This window comes from Diadema setosum, chromosome 20 (assembly GCF_964275005.1).
Source record: "Diadema setosum chromosome 20, eeDiaSeto1, whole genome shotgun sequence".
Lineage (NCBI taxonomy): Eukaryota > Metazoa > Echinodermata > Echinoidea > Diadematoida > Diadematidae > Diadema > Diadema setosum.
Window position 1 is genome coordinate 8,837,222 of NC_092704.1, and position 19,977 is coordinate 8,857,198.

At 37.7% G+C, this 19,977-nt stretch overlaps 1 protein-coding gene across 1 annotated transcript; it reads right to left on the minus strand.

The window, feature by feature from the left end:
* Nucleotides 1-437: 437 nt before the first annotated feature.
* Nucleotides 438-18,573, minus strand: LOC140244064 (carbohydrate sulfotransferase 15-like). Its single transcript, XM_072323714.1, has 8 exons — nucleotides 18,439-18,573; nucleotides 16,576-17,505; nucleotides 12,572-12,812; nucleotides 7,036-7,180; nucleotides 5,520-5,661; nucleotides 4,269-4,413; nucleotides 2,790-2,887; nucleotides 438-808 (listed from the first exon to the last, which is right to left on the minus strand). Exons 1-8 carry the CDS (start codon nucleotides 18,451-18,453, stop codon nucleotides 728-730), a joined length of 1,797 nt encoding a protein of 598 aa, XP_072179815.1. The 5' UTR covers nucleotides 18,454-18,573; the 3' UTR covers nucleotides 438-727.
* Between the last annotated feature and the right edge of the window lie 1,404 nt (nucleotides 18,574-19,977).

Below are 19,977 nucleotides of genomic sequence, written 5' to 3' on the forward strand. Positions count from 1 at the left end.
TTCTTGCAACGCCCCCACAATAGTCCCTCTCCCTACAAGGGATTACGCAACATGATTCATTAATAAACTCATCACACACGCATACAATCACTCATTATTCAACTATATATAAACGAACAAGGTTTGCAGTGGACAGCCAGAGAGTTAACACAGGGGCCGCGGAACGTTTTCAGTGTGTGTGTGTGTGTGGGGGGGGGGGGGGGGGCTGCGGGACCGGGGGGGGGGGGGGCAAGGTCAAGACCCCCCCCCCCCCCCCCCCCCCCCGCTTAGACGGTAAGAATCTAAGGGCGGAATCTTTGGGAATTGAAATTCATGAGTGTTGTGATTTTTTTCGATTTTTTTTTTTTTTTTTTGACGAACCTAAAGTGGGGGGGGGGGGGGGGCTGCAGCCCCCCCCCCCCAGCCCCCCCCCCCCGCTTCCGCGGCCCCTGTAACAAACGATCCTATAATAATTTGATGGCAAACGACGTAACTCCTATTCTTGTTTTGAGGGGCAGCATATTTGAGATCAAACCTAATAAAAAGAATAAGAGAAAAATATGAAAATGTATGAAACATTTTTTTTAATAATTACTTCAAAATTAATATTTCCTGTTATGCAATAAATGAGGTATCACTGGAAAGGATTTACGTTGAACTATCCGACGATGGATGTCCTTACTGTAGAATAATTTTAAAGTGGCGCTTAATCCGTTCTGCGATTAAACTCTTCATTATGAGGTCGACATCAATCAAGCCAGAGGAACCGTTTGTCTTGAAGTAGAGTAGCCAATTCTTCGTTATAGGGGCGGAAGAAGTCACGCAGTATCTGTAATGATAGACATAAGAAAAATAAGTGGATAATGTAGAGTAACAAACATGGCGATGAGGAAGATACAGACATCATTCTGATAGAATGATGAATGAATGAATTATGCAAATCAAAACAAATTCTACGCAGAGAACCTATGGACATACACTCTAAAAAAGAAAAGGGTAAATCAACATTGAAAAGGGGCGAGGAGTGACAACGTTTTTAAAATGTTGTATTCACCCTTTTATCCAGCTAAATCCAACAGTTAGATGTGATAGATACAGCAAGAAAAGGGGGTGAATACAACATTTCAAAAACGCTGTCACTCCTCGCCCCTTTTAAAACGCTGATTTATCCTTTTCTTTTTAAGAGTGTTCCAATTCAATAATTAACATTTTCTGTGCCATTAAAAGTTAATGTACACGAACTTCACACACAAATCTATAGACAGGTAATGAATGTGGCAGACAAAAATGTTAGTACATGCATGATATACCCACCATAAAATAATACCGACATATCTTTTCAGTTTCAGTTTCAGTAAGTTTAATTTCTCCGCTTGTACATAACAGAAAAGAAGTATAACGATATCAATCATATTTTTCAAAAGTCATGAAAATATAAACAAGATTTAAGATTACACGTATATAATCCTGTGAAATAATACATGGATTTCATTACACAGATCTTTAAGTGTAAAGGTGGGGGAGACCGTTATCAATAAGCAAATCTCTTGAATTAGACAACGGCCTCTGAACATAATTTTGTGCCTTGTAACAATTTTTTTTAGCTGAAGGAACGAAACACACGCACGTAGAACAAATAACATAAATCTTAAAGTATTGTAAATGTCATTTGACCAAAAAAGACAACACAATGTAGAATGTATAAAGACGAAAAAAAAAAGAAAAAACCGAGAATAACAGACCCGAATAGGAAGAGAAAAGAGATGAGAAGAGAAGAAAAGCGATGAGATACAGTGTTCAGGAGTTGGAAGCTAACAAAAGCGTAATTTCTCATTCGAGTGGTACATTGAAATATGATTTAATAGGATGATTTACAACGTTGTAAAGAAGAACTGCGTTTAAGGTCATCATTCAATGAGTTCCATACATCTGGACCATGATGCCATATGGAATTCTGAGCAATAATAAGTTTAGGATATTCCAAATAATATGTACATTACTTTATGTACATTTACGAACGTAAGTGCATCGATTTATTTTTACAGAACTGCCTTCAGTGGTGTAAGTTTGTGAAATGAAAAGAAATCATAAAAGCTATTAGAATAATAAAAATAACACTAGTGATAATAATAATTATGGTAATGCTAATGACACAAGGAAAATATTCAAATACTGTACGCATAATGCCCGGAATAAAGTCGTTGGTCACACGGGATTGTTTAATGAATTATAGTTTTGCCATGAGAGCTCTTTGGTTTTTCCACAATAACAGTAACAGTAGAGACGTGTGTTAAAATAAAAAAAAGTAAAATAGCTGGGAGAAATGAGGTGTTTCATCTTCACTGACCTGAAAAAGTGAGATATACCCTTTCATCCATTAAATTTCCAAGGAGGTTCTTCAGCTCAAACTCTGTCCAGGGGTTCGCAGACTACGAGTTCTGTTCACTCACAAAATCACTTATTTTTTTTTTTTTTTTTTGTAAAAGCACCCAATCATGTTACTATAGTCCCTTTAAATTCCATCAGAAAAGCTTTCACCTTCCAACCAAAAATGCAGTTTGTAGAGGAATTCATACTCAATGTCTGCAGCTATTCAGGTTTTGCCAAACTGCATTTCTGATTTTTAGTTATTTTTTCTTCATTTATTGTAGTATCTTTGGTACGATTTTGTGATGCGGTCATGGATATTCCACTATATTTACAGATGTGAGCCCTATAATACATCATCAGTCGGGAGTCTTATCCACTATGCCACAGCGCCCCCACCAGCATGCCACAAGATATTTTAGACCATTATTGTTGTGATTTACCTGAGCTGTTTTCTGGAGCATGGGTGCTTTCCGTCGCTTGTTGACGTTTCTTGTGACTCTCGTGCAAAGGCGCACTATTGACTCCTTTGGTAACTCTTCTGTTAAGGTATCAAAAGTTATGCAGAAAAAAAAAAACAGAGCATGGAGGGTATCAGTGTAATGATTACCAATTAACATTGTGCTTACCATAGATATCTTGTTTTAATCTTATTAATAGACAATAAAGAAACAATGTTCGAACAGCGTGCCAAATTCCATCTTTTTTTTTTTTAATTCAGCTATTACCTTATCAGTGACCACCCTGTGTTCATCGCCAATGCCCTCGGAAGAATCAAGGAGGTGGGACCCACCTCCCTGGAAGAATTGAGCCGTCGGTGCGGTTTAACTTTTACATCGCGCAATTGTCCCGCATGATATTGCTTTTTCGGACAAACTTGCATGGATATATGTCTAGATACTATGTCACTCTGTCAAATTCTAACTCAATGTTTGCCAAAGAAGTCGATTTTCCTTCGATATTTAACGCCTCTATTCAAACCTCTTTCAGAGAAATGCATATGGTATTTAGTTGATATTGATTTGAAAGAATGTGCCCGTGAATATCAAGACGCTTCAAAATATGATTTGCACAATATTGTTCAGTTTCTTTGGGGCTTATACAAATCTTTTTTTTTTTTTTTTGGGGGGGGGGCTTGTTTCTTGGGGGGGGGGCTTGTTCAGAACCCCTCCTTCTTTAAGGTAAGACATCGGGCGCGGCAAGAGATGGTATTTTTTTTATTTTCACTGCACTACAACTGGGTGTTGGATGTCTTGTTTGTTTGTTTGTTGTTGTTGTTGTTGTTTTTTTGTCTGGATTTGCAGGTGCATGCGTTCTCTATACTTCCCCGTCTCTTCTGAAGACACAAAATGTATGATTTTCTAAAACTGTTTAAACCGTATACCATTGTCATTACACATTGATTCACATTTGTTATTACTGCCAAAATGATAACGGCTCATCCGCTTACAGCATGTGGCTTATCCGACCCCCAGGTCTGCATGAGAGAAGAATTTGCAATATCCCTGTATATTTGTTTTGTTTTGGGTTCTTTTTGTTTTGTACTTTTTAGCTCCTCATCTCAATCTGTAGCTCGAATTAAATTGGGACCTATGCTCCTCAGGCTTGCTTTTTAGTAGGTTCCTTCATATTTCTTTAGCATTCATTCCCATATTCCAACTTTTATAGATCGACCACTATGTTTTTATTATTATGTTGGCAGCATTCTATGTATGTCTCCTAGCTGGATATCATGTATTATTCAATTTTGTTACAGTTGATGTATCTTTTATTATTCATTGAGAAATAATATGAAAATAAATGAAATGAAATGAAAAATGAAATCCGATATGGCAATTCTTTATAAAAGAATTAGCCAGATGTCAAGATTATGCAAAAAGATCTTGTGTAAAAATTTAAATTGGCTGTTCTTCATCACATACCTATTTCCAAGAACTGAAATATTGTTGGGAGTAGACCAATGCAATTTGCGTTCCAGTCACGCAAACGCAGAACGAGAATCTGGTCACGTGGAAACACTTCCAGCCAATCAGAGAGAAGCACAGAGTACAGTCCCAATGTGACTCTCTGTATACAAACGCAGGTAGATATGAACTTTCTTCGTTTAATTCATTGAAAAATTCACAACGATGCTAAAAAAAAACAAAAACAAACTACAAGCAGATAAGAAATCTACAAAATAAAATATTTGTTTCTGAGAAAGCGTATTATGTAACAAGTATCAGGGACCATCAGGGCCTAGACTTTAAAAAAGTTGCGATATAGAATCAATCGTAAGTCCCCAATCAATCGCAACATTGCGATTTATTTCAAATTCAAGTCCGCAATTACTCTTTCCTGACATAAAAATTATAAGGTATCATTAGTTATATAGCAGGTATGACTCCTAACCAAGAGATAAATTTAAGGTCATTGGAAACAATGTTAACAATACATAATAATTTGCATATAAAATGCGAGAAGAAGAGCATTCGTGGACGTAGCTAGTGATCAACGAATGTGTTTATTGCCAAGCCACATACGTTGATCACTATAGCTACGTCCACAAATGCTCTTCTTCTCGCACTGAATAAAGTATGAAGGGGCTACACTGGTGCTGTACACGGTCGGGACCCCTTCTCGCACTCTCTCCCTTCTCTCTCTCTCTCTCTCTCTCTCTCTCTCTCTCTATATATATATATATATATATATATATATATATATATATATACACTCTAAAAAATTCCGAGTCAGAACTGACCCGGAACTGGGTCCGTTGGGGTCACACACCGTTCCGGGTCAAAATTGACTTGGATTTTGGTCATGAAGACCCCGAATGGGGTCACCCTGACCCAATTCATGACTCTGAATGGGTAATATCTGACCCCATTCCTACCCAATTCATGACTCTGAATGGGTAATATCTGACCCCATTCCTTGTCATTTCTGACTCGGAACGGTGTATGACCCCAATGGACCCAGTTCCGGGTCAGTTCTGACTCGGATGTTTTAAGAGTGTATATATATATATATATATATATATATATATATATATATATATATTGTAATAAAACCGCTCGAAAGTAGGGTCACATATTTGATCGAAGTTGCACGTAATAATTGTGAAATTGTGTGTTAAGTCACAGAAATGCTTCATAAGCTGTTGGTTTTTTTAAAGCGAAAAGGCAACTTACCACATGAAAGGGCTGAACACACATTCTTGCCGACATCTCGCGAGCGCACGTCTGAAATCTTAGTATTGATTCTACTGCAAGTTGATGAAACCGAGTAGGGGAAACGGGCCCTTTCCTGAAATACATGTAGCCGGAATAGACCCTGGAGGTAAAAAAAAAAAAAAAACCAAAAATATTCTAGCTTACAGGGATAGACATACAGTTTCAGCAGAGATGGGGCTTTAGGTTTGAAACATTTTTTTGATGACGAATTTTTGAGATAATGAGAAAAATGTTACGAAATAAAAAGAGCTTATGATTAAAAGAGGTATTCAAAACTTATTTCATGAGAATTGGTTTTGAAATGGCTAGGATATCTAAAACAAAGCGATCTTAATAAAAGGTGGGAGACCCAGCTTTTATCGTAGGATCGCTTGGTTTTACGTTGTTTTTGGATATCTCAGCCATTTCAAAAACGATTTTCATCAAATAAACTTTTGATTCCTCTGAGAATTGTATGCTTATTTACATGTCATACGATGGTATCTCACTCTCTCTCTCTCTCTCAAAAAAAAAAATAAGGATAAGTTCACCTTCATAGACATGTGGGTTGAGTGAATGCAGCAATACTAGTAGAACACATCAGCGAGAGTTTCAGGAATATCGAACAGTTCGTTCAAAAGTTATGAATTTTTGAAGTTTCTGCTCAGTCATGGCTGGATGAAAAGACTACTTAAGCTTGTGATGTCACATGTGGACAACGATATAAAGAAAGAATAAAGAAAATTATACATATTTCCATTTTCTTGCAGTACAAAAGAACACTCGACTTGTCTCTTTAAGAAGGCAGGGGGAATAATATTACTCTTAAAAGTCGAAGAAATGTGCACTTTATTGAAAAGTAAAGTTTTGTGAAATTCTCTGTTTATTTTTCTTATCATATCGTTGTACGCATGTGACATCATACATTGTAATAGTCTTCTCATCCAGCAGTGACTGCACAGATACTTCATAACTTCATAACTCGGATTATCCGATTTTCCTCAAACTTTCACTGATGTGTTCTACCATGGAGGTAGAACTACCTCCATGGTTCTACTAATATTGCTGCATTCTCTCAATCCTTATGTACATGAAGGTGGACTTGTCCTTTAAAAGCTGAATTCTTATCTGAACCAATACTATACCATCCCTTTAATATACGATAATGGCATCAATGGACTTATCACAACAATAATACTGTAGCAGTATAATTCTCATGCAAAACAGTATGGCCAAAAAAGAAACAAACGAACAAAGTAAAACTAAACACACCGTGTCCAATTATTTGATTTCATTGTACAGTCCAGCCTGCCTAAACGTCCACCTGTCTACAGCGGCCACTACAATACCATAATCTCCCGGTGGGAAAAAAAAACCAACAACAACATGAAAAAGACTCTGTGTAGAGCAACCAGTTATCTACAACGGCCATTCCCCACTGTCGCTTCCCTTAGGTGGCCGCTGTAGGCAGATTTGTCTGTGTCGCCAAACTTACCGTTCTGCCGGCTCTCGAAGCATGGCAATCAATTTGACCCCGGGATTGATCTCACGAAACACTTCCGGTAGGGCAGGGAACTGGTTTTCAGAGCTAATGTTGAAGAGATTCAATTGGTACCACATTGTGGATGCTGAAGCGTCCCCTTTAATAGAAGATAGGACAAACAGTAGTCATAGATGCCTGCAATAACATTATTAATTGCTCGAGATAATTCATCCTCACCAGGAAGATGATGAAGATGATAAAAGAGATAACCTCATCAATTAAAGGAAACCAAAACCCAAAGAGCAATGTGGATTGAGTGAAAGAAGCAACATTAGTAGAACACATCAGTGAAAGTTTGAGGAAAATCGGACACTCGATGCAAAAGTTATGAATTTTAAAAGTTTTGGTATTGGAACCACTGGATAAGGAGACTACTTGAGTTTATGACATCAGGTGTGGACAACAATATAAAGGAAATATTAAGAAAATTCAACATGCTTTTACTTTTCTAGCGTAATGAAAGAGCACTTGACTGACCGCTTTTAGAAAGCAGGGGGAATAATTACTACATTTAGCATATGTCAGTATCAAGCTGATGGAATGGGTAATTTTCATGAAAAATAAATTTTTGTGGAATTATCATCATATTTTCTTTATATTGTTGTCCACACACGACGTCATGAACTCTAGTAGTCTCCTTATCCAGTCATTACAACGCCAAAACTTTACAAATTCATAACTTTTGCATCGACTGTCCCATTTTCCTCAAACTTTCACTGACGTGTTCTACCAATGTTGCTGCTTTCACTCAATCCACATTGTTCTTTGGGTTTTGGTTTCCTTTAATAACACATCACATGCATACTCATTATGCCCGCTAAACATGCGACGTGGAGGATATACGGAAAATGTCATTACTATCAAATACCAAACATGTATAAAAAAAGACTCGATTCACAGCACAAATAAGATTATATTCTCAAAGCAGTGCAATGATTGGCGGAAGGATTCTTTTGGGGACTTCAGTGCGTAAGGCAATTGAATCTTGAAAAAAAAAAAAACACGCATCACAAAACCAACAACAAAACTACCAGCACCGTCACCAATAACCAACACAACAAAAGCCCGCCCTGACATAGCTTACAATTACTTCTTCACAAATGTTATAAAATATAACGATTAGTCCGTAACTGATTGTCTGCAGGTTGAAGCTACTACACTCCGGCTTGGTGGGTTCGCTTGTTTACGACCGACTGTTGTCATCACTCCCCCTCCCCCTTAAAAACTGATCCCTGAGGTCACTTCAAAATAAGTGCAAATGAACATTTTCACTTCAATTTCACTCTAAACTCACTATTTTCTGTTTTTTACTCCCTCAAGAGTGAACATTTTCACTCGTTTTGTGCTTGTTTGTTTTTTTTTGTTTTTTTATAGAGAGAGAGAGAGAGTAGGGATATTTCCCTCACCCCCTCCCCCTCCCCCACAAACTTCTCGATCTGTTTGCGTGCGGTGTCTCCGAAGCGCGAGGCCATTGTCATACATTACAGATGAGCAAGCATTGTTACGTCACAATCATTAGCCAACGGACGATGTACTCTTTCTTCTTTCTTGCTCGCGCGTACCAATGACCCAAACTTCTTGATCCAAGTTTGGCTGCTAGTGTGACCGCATGACGAAAGATCGCGAAGACTTCCCGATCTTTTGCCAGTCTGACCGCGCCTTTTGATGCAGGAGATGGAGTGCCCACTCCCTCATCTCGACCTATCAGCTCGTGAGGTCAGCTGCTAGGCCTTTCCAGAAGGTCCTGTACTCGTTTGTTGATGCCAGGGGTCTTCAAGTCTTTCTTTCATGATAAGAGCTAGCCTTTTGTCAAGGCCCTCTTGCTGAGTGGAGTTGCGCTGTCGTGATCGCATTACAGCGAGAGGGCCTTGACAAAAAGGCTAGATAAGAGCAGAAGAGGTCGACCGCTGGCTCTCAAGCCAGTCAACGCCAAATGCCAACAATAGGTAGAGGACTTCTTTCAGGTTTATTAATCCTTCCCAGGATATACAGTGCACTCCCGTTCCAACGAAGTGAAATATAATGTCCCAAAATTATTGTCAATATATCTCTTTATTCGGCTATAACGAAATTTCGATATAGGGCGGAAAAACTGCCGTTCCTGAAGACTTCGGTATAAAGGGAGTCCACTATTGATATACCTAACCTGCCTAAGATGTTGTGTAGTATGTGAGTGATACAATAATATTTCTGACCTCTGTCGATAAGGACAAAGTCTTACCTATATGGGTCATTCCAATTAATTATGATGCAATGGCGACTGCTAACTGTAAGAGGTAGTCGGCAATGCATGTTTTTGTTGTTGTTGTTGTTGTTGTTTTACCTTCGCCCTAAACAAAGTAGTGAAAACTTATACAAAAGGAGCTGATACTCACCTCCAAAATTATAGAGATTACTCACCAGCAATAAGGCTTCCAGGTTTATCATTTGTGGAGATGAGCCACGCAAGACGACCGAAATATTTTTTGAGATACGCGTCATAAGGAACCCTTTTAAATTTCCCTGCGAGACAGACAACGTTATGCAAAGATTTGATATTAATATTTTGTCTTCACATTTATCATGAAAAAAAAAATATATGCAAAGCCCAAAAAAAAAGCATCCTTATCTAACTCTTTCTACACTGCAGTGTAAACCTCCGTGTTCCACATTATTCTGAAACTGCAACGCCTTCACGCGTACAGAAAACATTTTGTCTTTCAAAGCCATGTAGCTTTTAACAGAAATGTCAGTTATACTGTACATTCAAGGAGCAAAGTTGCAGAGAAAATCGAATGCTTTGCTGTGGCGTAAGTTTTAGGACAAATTTATAGCTATTTTCTCTCAAATTAATTTTATATGCATGAATTTTGCACACATAACAGTGACAGGAACTTAGAATTTACAAGAAAAACCAAAAGGAAACACCGCTTGATATTCATTCACCACGTAATGCAAGCTACATCGTGAGAATTTTTGTTGGCGAACAGAATAGTGAGCCACTGTATCGTAGCATTGGTGGTTTGGTTTTGGCGTTTAAAGGGTGTGTACAGTTCTGGTCGAGGTGAGGATTTAGCTTTTAACATTTTGCGAGATATTCAGAAACCACTCTTTGAGGTGTCAAAGAGCATGCAATTCTAAGGGGTGTCAAAAGTTTATTTGATGAAAATCGGTTTTGAAGTGGTCGAGATATCCAAAAACAAGGTGAAACAAAGAGATCCTAATAAAGTTGGGGCATGTAGTCTTTAATTATTATCACTTTTTTGGATATATCAGCCATTTGAAAACCAATTTTCATCAAATAAACGTTGAATTCTTCTTAAAATTACATGCTCTTTCATATTTCATAAGATGTTTCTCATTATCTCATTTAGGAATGTAAAAACCATGAATCCCCACCTCAACCAGTACTGTACAGCCCCTTTAGGCAAATAATTGACGCAGCCTCGTCGACACCCTGTGAGCTCGTCGACTGAGTCGAGCATGCGATTAACATAGCATATAGCATTTAAGAGTTAAAGATCCGATAGCGTGGGGAAAGGGTTCCATGACATTTGCTCCTGCGGCGATTGCCCCCATGAAATATCTGCAGGCTAAGCCAAACAAAAGTGCAGTCCATCAGACACATAACCCTAACCCAAATCCTAATCCTCACATCAAACTAAACGTAAACCCCTTATCACCATCCTAACCCTAACCCTATGAAGTCCATGGAGAAAATAAGACCGGAGCATTTGTCGCAGGAGCAAATGTCATGAATGTAGTGTCACCGGGAGGAAAGAAGGTTGGTCCGATTGGATTTCCTTCCCTACACACCTGGCTACCCACAACTAGCGAAAGTCTGCTGGAATATATAGCCTACACTCACCCGTCAGCGAATTATGTGCACTGAAGCTAGCGGATTACTCTTAGTGGTAACGGTCGATTCTATTTTTTGGCTGTATACTTATGTAGGAGATCAATGATAATATAAAGCTGTCCCATAATTCGTTACATGGATTCTGAAAGATGGTCGAGTGGCGCAAGCAGCCTTTACGCTGCATGGCTAATTCCCCACTTTTATCGTCTCTTTATACGGATGGTATGGTATTGGTTTAGGTGAGAATTCAGCTTTTAACTTTTTTTATCGAGAATTCGAGAACTCAATACTTAATGTATGTGCCATTACAGGCTTCCCGTCAAGCTTCAAGACTTCAAGTTTAGAATAGAGAAATGGGATAACTCTATAATGAGAAAACGCTGGTTTTGCAGCCAAACCCAGCGATTAGCCAAAATAACCCATCAAACCTTTTGACCGATACGACTTCTTTTTTTAACAGCGACTTGTGGTACAGTGTGAATATTCTTTACTGAGTCATATATTGCTAGAATACAAGTTTGACTCTTTACGTAAATACTTAACCCTATTCCCACCGGGGGGGGGGGGGCATTTTGGCCCCCCTCGACGTTTCGCATGATTATTCCGCAACACGTAATGCTCTCGCCGCGACATTTTATGACTTTTTTTTTTCAAGTATCGCGCAACTTTTGAGACCAAATTTGTTGCTCTCGGGTATACCGTTTTAAAGCCATGCCCCTTTGAAAAAAAAAAATTCGTCGACCCAAAAATTGCTCAAAAACATGATTTTGTGTACAAATCCAATGTAAATTGTGTTTTTGCAATCAAAAAATAAATATTTTACTTTCAATGGCTGATAATGATTTGTTTTAGCCTGATTATGCTTTATAAAGTTTCTGCGACAAATTTTGACGGAAAACCCCCAACAAAAACAAAAAGTAAAAAACAAGGAAATACATAAGAAATTCAATAAACAAAAAATACATAAGAATTAATTATGAAGCCGAATCTTTGCTTCAATATTAATGTTGAGGATATTGAAAAGAATATGTTTACCAAAATTAGAAGTCTTGGAGCTTTATATTTTTATTCATAGGCAAAAAAAAAAGTTTGCATAAATCAGCATAATTTAATATATTAATGTAAAATACATAAATTAAAGTTTGAAAAATCTAACTAAAGAGTCTTGTAGATTACATTGACCTCTGCCTTTGTGCAAATTTTCGCGAGGATCGCGCGATCTACGACCGAGATCTGAAGGGGGAGCCAAAAAGCCCCCCCCCCCCTCCCCGGTGGTTTCAAGTCCCTCAAAAAAACCCGGTGGGATTAGGGTTAAACGGGAGGAACAACTCTAGACAGAATATAATTATATGTATGTGGGTGATACATACAAAACACTCATATATGAGCACAACTCCATATTATTTAGGAATGTTACGAAATGATCATGACAAATATGTAGGATTTTGTATTCTGAATGTAATTATTATCATTGTCTTCTGAAGTAATGAGAAGTTTGAACACTCCTATATCACATTTGTGTTTGAGTTTACGGATGCTTAAGAAGTCAACTTCTTAAGATATACGAGTATTTTTTTTCTTTGCTTTCATCCTAACAAAAAAAAAAAAAGAGCATAAAGTTTCCTTTAAGGTATAGAGCTATAAACTCGCCTCCGCGAGGGAATCTTCCAACTCTCATTCTCGTCCACCAATGCGGCTCCTTTAAGGTCCGCACTACCGATGGATGTCTTGTGATCTTCGAAAATAGGTCTGTCGTGCCGCACTTAGGCATGCCCATGAGGTAGAAATAAGGGAGGCAGCGGAGTTCCGGTGCTGCCCCCGTCGTGACGTTGACAAACCAACAAGGACTCTTCGTGTGTTTGCTAAATTCCAATGGCGTGCTGAGGAAAACCTGCCGCGGCAGAATGATTGGATTGTCATTGTTAAGGAAAGCATGTCAAAGAGCGAGGAAATCCATCTCAATTACGACCAATGGCGGTACGTTTATACTACAGTTAATTTAGAAAAGTGAAGAGTTTGCAGACTGGATGAATGGTTTGGTTTTTATACAATCAATGCATTCTATATAATCCTTACAATAATATCAATGCGTGGCACCTGGTACTGGTATTTTGTTATCGATAAAAACACGCAATAATTTATATAGGAAAGCGTTACACACGCGATTAGATGTTGATTTCAATAGAAAAAAGTACAGAAATATATTAACAACTATTATACGATTGTCACGTAAATTTTATCATTCAAAAAATATTGAATCTAAAGGATCCAATACAAACTCAATTTGGAAGATACTTAAGGATCTTTTGGGAAATAAAAAAGTCACTTGTTCTAAAATTATTGAAAATGGATATGAAATTACGGACCCAAATGATATTGCTAATACTTTTAATGAATATTTTATTGATATAGGATCAAATTTAGCATCTTCCATAAATGAAACCGATACTAATTTTATGCAGTATTTTTCTGAATCATTTGATATTTCTCTTTTTTTCTCACCAACTTCATACCATGAAATAGTTAGTATTTGTTAAAGATCTTAAATCCAGTAAGTCCTCGAGTTATGATGGCTTAAGTGCTTATCTCCTTAAACAGATTATTCATTTTATCGCACCCCCACTAGTACACATATTCAACATATCTCTCACTTCTGGCCGCTGCCCAAACTCACTGAAAATCGCAAAAGTGATTCCCATCCATTAAAAAGACGATCACACACAACTAAAAAATTTTCGCCCAATATCCCTTCTCCCAAGCATATCAAAAATTCTAGAGAAAATTGTTTATAAAAGACTGTTTTCTTTTTTAAATGAAAATGAATTTCTTATTCCGAATCAATTCGGATTTAGGAAAAATCACTCTACAGATTACGCTATTACTCAACTTTGTGATAAAATAATCGAAGCTTTAATTAATAAGGAACATATTGTTGGAGTTTTAATGGACCTGAGTAAGGCATTTGATACTATTGATCACAAAATTCTTATTCGCAAATTAAAACATTATGGAATTCGAGGAATACCTCTGCTATGGTTCACCGATTATTTATCTAACCGTGAGCAATATGTTGATTTTGATTCATGTTCCTCCAGGACATTAAAAATCAAATGTGGAGTACCACAAGGGTCTATTTTAGGCCCTCTGTTATTTCTTATCTATGATAATGATATAATTAATGTTTCACCAACATTAACTTACATTTTGTTTGCAGATGATACAAATATATCTTATTCACATAAAGATCCACAGATACTTATCCGCACACTTAATTTCGAATTATGTAAAGTTTCTTCTTGGTTTAAATGCAATAAATTATCTTTAAATATTGATAAAACTAGTTTTATATATTTTGAAAATGATATTGAATGTAATCTATATATTGATGGGTTACCCCTTGTAGAAAAAAAAAAGTCTACTAAATTTCTTGGTGTAACTATTGATGCTAATCTTACCTGGAATGAACTGACCATGTAAATGATATAAGTAGTATTGCATCGAGAAACATAGGTATATTGTTCAAACTGAAAGATCTTTTGATAGAAAAGTCTCTTTTTATTTTATATAATGCACTGATTTTACCATACATCACATATTGCAATATGGTATGGGCAAATTCTAACAAGACAAAAATTCAATCAGTTCACCTTCTCCAAAAAAGAGCACTCCGCATTTGCACCAACTCACATTATCTTGCAAACTCTGAACCATTATTCTCTAAATTGAAAACTCTGAAAATCAACGATATTCATACATTACAACGCGCAATATTCATGTACAAATACAAATCCAACACCCTCCCTTCCTCGTTCCACAACCTATTCATTGTGAACTCCACCGTCCACGCTTACCCAACTCGACATTCCAAAGATAATCACCTCCACAATCCCAAGTTAATGATAGCTCATAAGTCAATTAGACACCATGGACCTGACGTTTAGAATAATCTCCCTGAGCAAATCAAGACAACCACTAAATTATATTCTTTTAAGGCACTTATGAAAAAATACCTTCTATCGAAATATAATGATGTATGAGTGATAAGAAGTTTTGGGGGTTTTATGTCCACTCATAAACAGTTTATATTGATATAGTCAGTTTAGTAATTTGCTGCACATCAAAATTGTTGATATTGTATACAGAAGTATGTAGCAGACATAATGACACAAAGATACACTAGAAGCAACTCAATCAGGTATATATACCCAAACATTAGATTAACAAAATTGTATTTCATCGCATGCACAGCTCAGCACAGCACAGCACAGCACAGCACAGCACAGCACAGCACTCACCTCAGCACAGTATTATACTAAAGAATGCCTATTGATAACATTCAATAAACGATAACTATTTTGAATTTTCCTTTTATTTTTGACTTCATAAATTATTACGATATTTTGGATTTGACTATTGATTTTATTTTGTAGACACGTCCGTCATACAGATATGTAAATCGATTTTGAGTCTCGAATTTTACCCCGCGGCCGCGATCTATGTCAAGCTGCTGCTTATGATCGCGGTCTCCTGCTTTTCTGTTATTATAATAACCAAAAATGTTTAATTTTAAAAATCAATTTATTCAAATCCCCCTCTGTTATATTTTTTATCTGAAATTCGTTTATTGGAACATGATATACTCTGAATGAATAATTAATTATTATTTACATAATCTACAGCTGTTGATTCAACGATTCGCCTCTGAACATTTTTCTTTCTTTTTTGTAAATGATATGCTACACGTCTTATACATCGAATACTGTCATGTTCATAGTGTGTGTGTATGTACTTTGAATTAATTTTTAAGACAGTATGCTTGCTTGTGTGTCGTGTAATGTTAATTTCTAAATATGTGTATTCTTTTGTTATGTGTGATTTGGAAAAAGGCAGAAATCAAATCAAATCAAATCAAAATCAAAATCAAATCAAATCAAATCAATCATGCCGAGGTTAGATTGAGTGAGAGCTCCAGAGTTTGGTTTCCCAACTTTGAAAGTAATCTCGCTTGGCAACGTTCAGTTTCTTATATAGACAACTATGAATGGATATACCTTCCAGTTCTTTGTTGAAATAAATTTGGTACACTGTATAAGTGAAAGTAATCAAAGAGACCTTGAGCGTTGACAATGATTTGGAAAATCTTGACAAATTCTAAAATACGTCTCCGAAGCGAATTGTTTCTGATTTAATTTCTAATTCCCAAGTCACACAGAGTGTTGTTGTCCGTTATTCCCATTGTCTAATGGAGGCAGTGATAGGGGACAGTCTGTGGCGGTTTGCGGGGGGGGGGGGGGAGGGCATCGGTACGCCCCCGCTTTTTTTTTTGTCAAAACAAAAGAAACAAAAAGAAAAATGGGGAATGGGGTGCCTGCGCCCCTCCGTTCATTTTGTAAAGGTGCCTCCCCTTCACGGGATTCCTGGATCCGCCCCTTTGGAGATGGAAGACTTAGATGGCTGTTATTCAGCTAATCACTTTCCTTCCACAATGATCGAGCTTACAGAATTAAAGCATCTAAAATGTAAATGATAGAAATATTAATATCAATAAAGGTATATTCAAAGTTCGAACCAAATATTGTATTTTGTCATGCATCATTATTAGTGGTGATCTAACTTCAGTTTAAAAGAAGGAAAGGGTAAGGGATATCACCTACCTCCGGCGCAACGTTAAACAATTTCCTCGAAATATTCCTCTTAAGTATTCCGCTTCGTTTAAGCTTTTCAAATTCCCTTCGGGAAACATATGTCACGTTGACGAACTTTGTGGCAGAATCCATCACAATGTGTGGTGTCAGATTGCTCCCTGCGTCTCCAGCTATAGCAGGGTTTTTTAACATTTGCGGTTGAGTGGAAAATGGCTGCGGTCTGCGCTTTGTTTCCGAGCCCATCATCTTCGGATTCAATTCTGTTCGGTAAACCCTTTTGGTTTGGTTGCTGTTGGTGTCGTTTATGTGCGTAGGAGTATCGGGGTCATTATCATCATTGCGCGATACTTTTACTCCGGACTCGTCGCTGATGGCGCCAATGTTCATTACATTTTCCCAAAACGACGAAGGAAAGAGGACTGAGGAAGATTCGGATATTGTCTGATCCGAGTACTCCGAGTCGTCGCCTGTTTGAATCCATCTCTCTACAGAAGTTGCGTCCATCCATTCGGATACCTGAAATTCATCGCGAGAACTCGGATAAGATGAAAACAAATCCTCAGGAGCCGAGTTGTCGGTAAGAGCCGGATAACCGGGGTGGCGCCATGTAGTAAGGTCTTGTCGTGCCAGCTGCTCAAAACGACGAATTTCCCCTCCTCGACGACTTGCAGCAACGTCATTGCCACTCGGAAAATTATATGTTTCTTTGTCACTTCTGTAGGAACCAATCCCAATATCGCTGCTAACCACCGAGTCTAAATCCGAAGTATCCAAAGACGGGGCTTGCCCGGATATGAGTCTTAGGGTCCTAGTGTATGCACGCCTTCCAACGAATAGACCTGGTTCTAATGGGGCTGGACTATTTATGGTAATAGTAAGTCGGCTTGTGAGAAGGATGAAAGCAGTCGCTAGCACGAACACGGCAAACCCCACTTTTACCTGCAAAAAAGATGTGTGAGATAATAGGCCTGTTGGATTACATCTTCGAGCTTTTCAAAGTTTTGTAAAGCTTGTTTGTTGTACAAGGGATGCCTTCGTCAAACATGAACACATGTGACGATAAAATGACATATTATAGCTCAGCGATACAGCAATGACGACCTAAACTTATAATTTTTAGTAACATCGGTCTATTTCTAAGATGTTTTGTTTAAGATCTTAAGAAATCCAATGCTCCTTGAAATGCATAGAATAACAATGAACAAGAATTAAAAGGAAGAACCAGCAAGAGACCGCCATAATATTTAGTCAAGCTTGGAATGTTGTATTATGGTATTGTGTAGCCTGTACCGGAAAAAGAAACCATGCAATTCAGCATTCAAATCTTAGCACATAAGTACCCCCACATAGTCACTACAATACGCATGTGCTTTAAATGAACCCGTTTTACTTACCCTCACATAACACTTACAGTATCATTTAACCGTGATTTAATCGTGATAGGCTGCAGTTTATAGCCCTTTGAAGATTATAGAAGAAGAAGAAGAAGAAGAACCGATACATTCCTATACTGACGTTGATGCTTAAAGAAGTCGCACAACATGCGCATTGCTGCATGCCCTTGTATTGTGTAACATCTACTATAAACACACCAGTCGTTATTGCATATGTGACACACAGTGTTCGACTCAGCAGGAACACGGATAACCGCGGATATCATAGCATATCTGCTCTAAACTCTATATATAGGAACCTTTTGACCTCAGCTAGAATGTGAAAGTTTCGGTTATTACCCTTGTGAACCCTATAGGCCCTATATTATCACGGGATACAGTTAAGAACTACATGATAAATATACAGATTGGGACTGGGCTGGGGGCCCTGACACAAATGAAAACATGTCAAGAAATTCAGAGTTTTTAGGAGCTTTACCTTTCGCACGTCCATTATCACCGATAGCACGAAAAGTCTGCCCAGAGTTCTTGAATTCTGCGACCGAATTATTCTGTAAACATACACAAGGACGAAATATCAGTACCGGCCGCACAGAAACGCTGTTAGTGAGAGGTTTTATTTGTTAGCGCAGGGAGGTGAGAGAAAACTACTGCTCTCCTTTGAAGTCATACGCGGCACCGCCGAGAAGTTATGCGTTCAACTACAGGTGTTACCTATGTGGTTTGACAAAAGAGAGCATCAATGATCGGGACTAGCGCTCTCACATCTAGAAATACTTGTCCATACTGCAATTCGCTCTCTCTCTCAGCATAACTTGCATGTTCCCTCGCCATGTTTTTTGTTTGTCACGTTAAAATCACAGAAACATGCAAGTTATGCTGAGTCGAGGGGAAGGTGCATTCCAATGTCTTTTGTTAAACATTTCAGTACTTTAGCAATGATTGACAGATGATGTCATGTAAAAATATTGGTTTGGAAGGATTTTTTTGTGGGCGTTCCCAAGTAGTCTGAATAAAAATAAAAGAGAAAAATCGCTAAAAATATATGGAATGTTTCTAGATATTCGTTTCACCGCAAAAGTGATGTTGAGGGTATCAAAAATCAACACAAATTAACATGCATTTGGATTGCATGCAGGGCCCCTTTAAGAAGCATGTTAACGCACACGAAATTTTGAAAAAGCACAAAATAGTTCCACCTGTGGCACTGATAACCTTCAATAGGCAGAGTTGATGGGTGAACCTGCTCGTGTTGCTACTTAAAATGTCATAATAACGTCAAAGGTCGATGTCATCATATATATTGTCCAAACGAACAATTGATCTTTCAATCGAAATGCCGTACAGAAGTTATTGTTTTCTTTCCATGCTCAACGATGCGTCTAGTTGGATAACATCGTCTTTCATTCCCAGGAATTAGCCCCTCAAAATAGAAAAGAAAAGAAAAAGAAAAAGAAAAAAAAACTCCTTGTCCAGACATGCACAGCGCACAAAATTGGCGCAAGGCAACCGTGCGGAGTGTGATAGTATGAAAATCCTGCACAGGACGGTGAAAGTGCGTTGGGGAGATGTTGGGCACTCGAGGGTATTTACGATGGGTTAAAAGGGATGCACGACATTGATGTGAATAAAAGCGATTGTTGAAGGTCGTACAGGGCGCATACATATGATAATTATGCTATATAGTAAGCCTACAGGAAAATACGTCGTAAAGTTGTTTGTGTAGGTGTATAATGTGTGTGTGCTTCACATCCGTATTGAAATTGAAATTGAAAAAATTGATAATAATAGTAAGATATACACATTATCGCCTCTGATTGAACCAATTTCCTGATAATAAATGAGTATCTGAATATAAGAATGACCCAAGTCCACGGAAGACTATTTCGAGTAAACTTAAAAAAAACTTCATATCTTTTTTATTTGTCCAATAATATTCTATTTAACTGTGATGGGAAGGCAACATTGTATATACAAATTAGAACATATATCATTATGACAATTAACATTTACATTA

Coding starts and splice junctions, on each gene's coding strand:
- LOC140244064 (XM_072323714.1), bottom strand. Junction 7,181..12,571: donor TGGAAGATTCCCTCGCGGAG/GCGAGTTTATAG, acceptor CTTCTATTAAAG/GGGACGCTTCAGCATCCACA. Junction 809..2,789: donor TGCTCCAGAAAACAGCTCAG/GTAAATCACAAC, acceptor CTATCATTACAG/ATACTGCGTGACTTCTTCCG.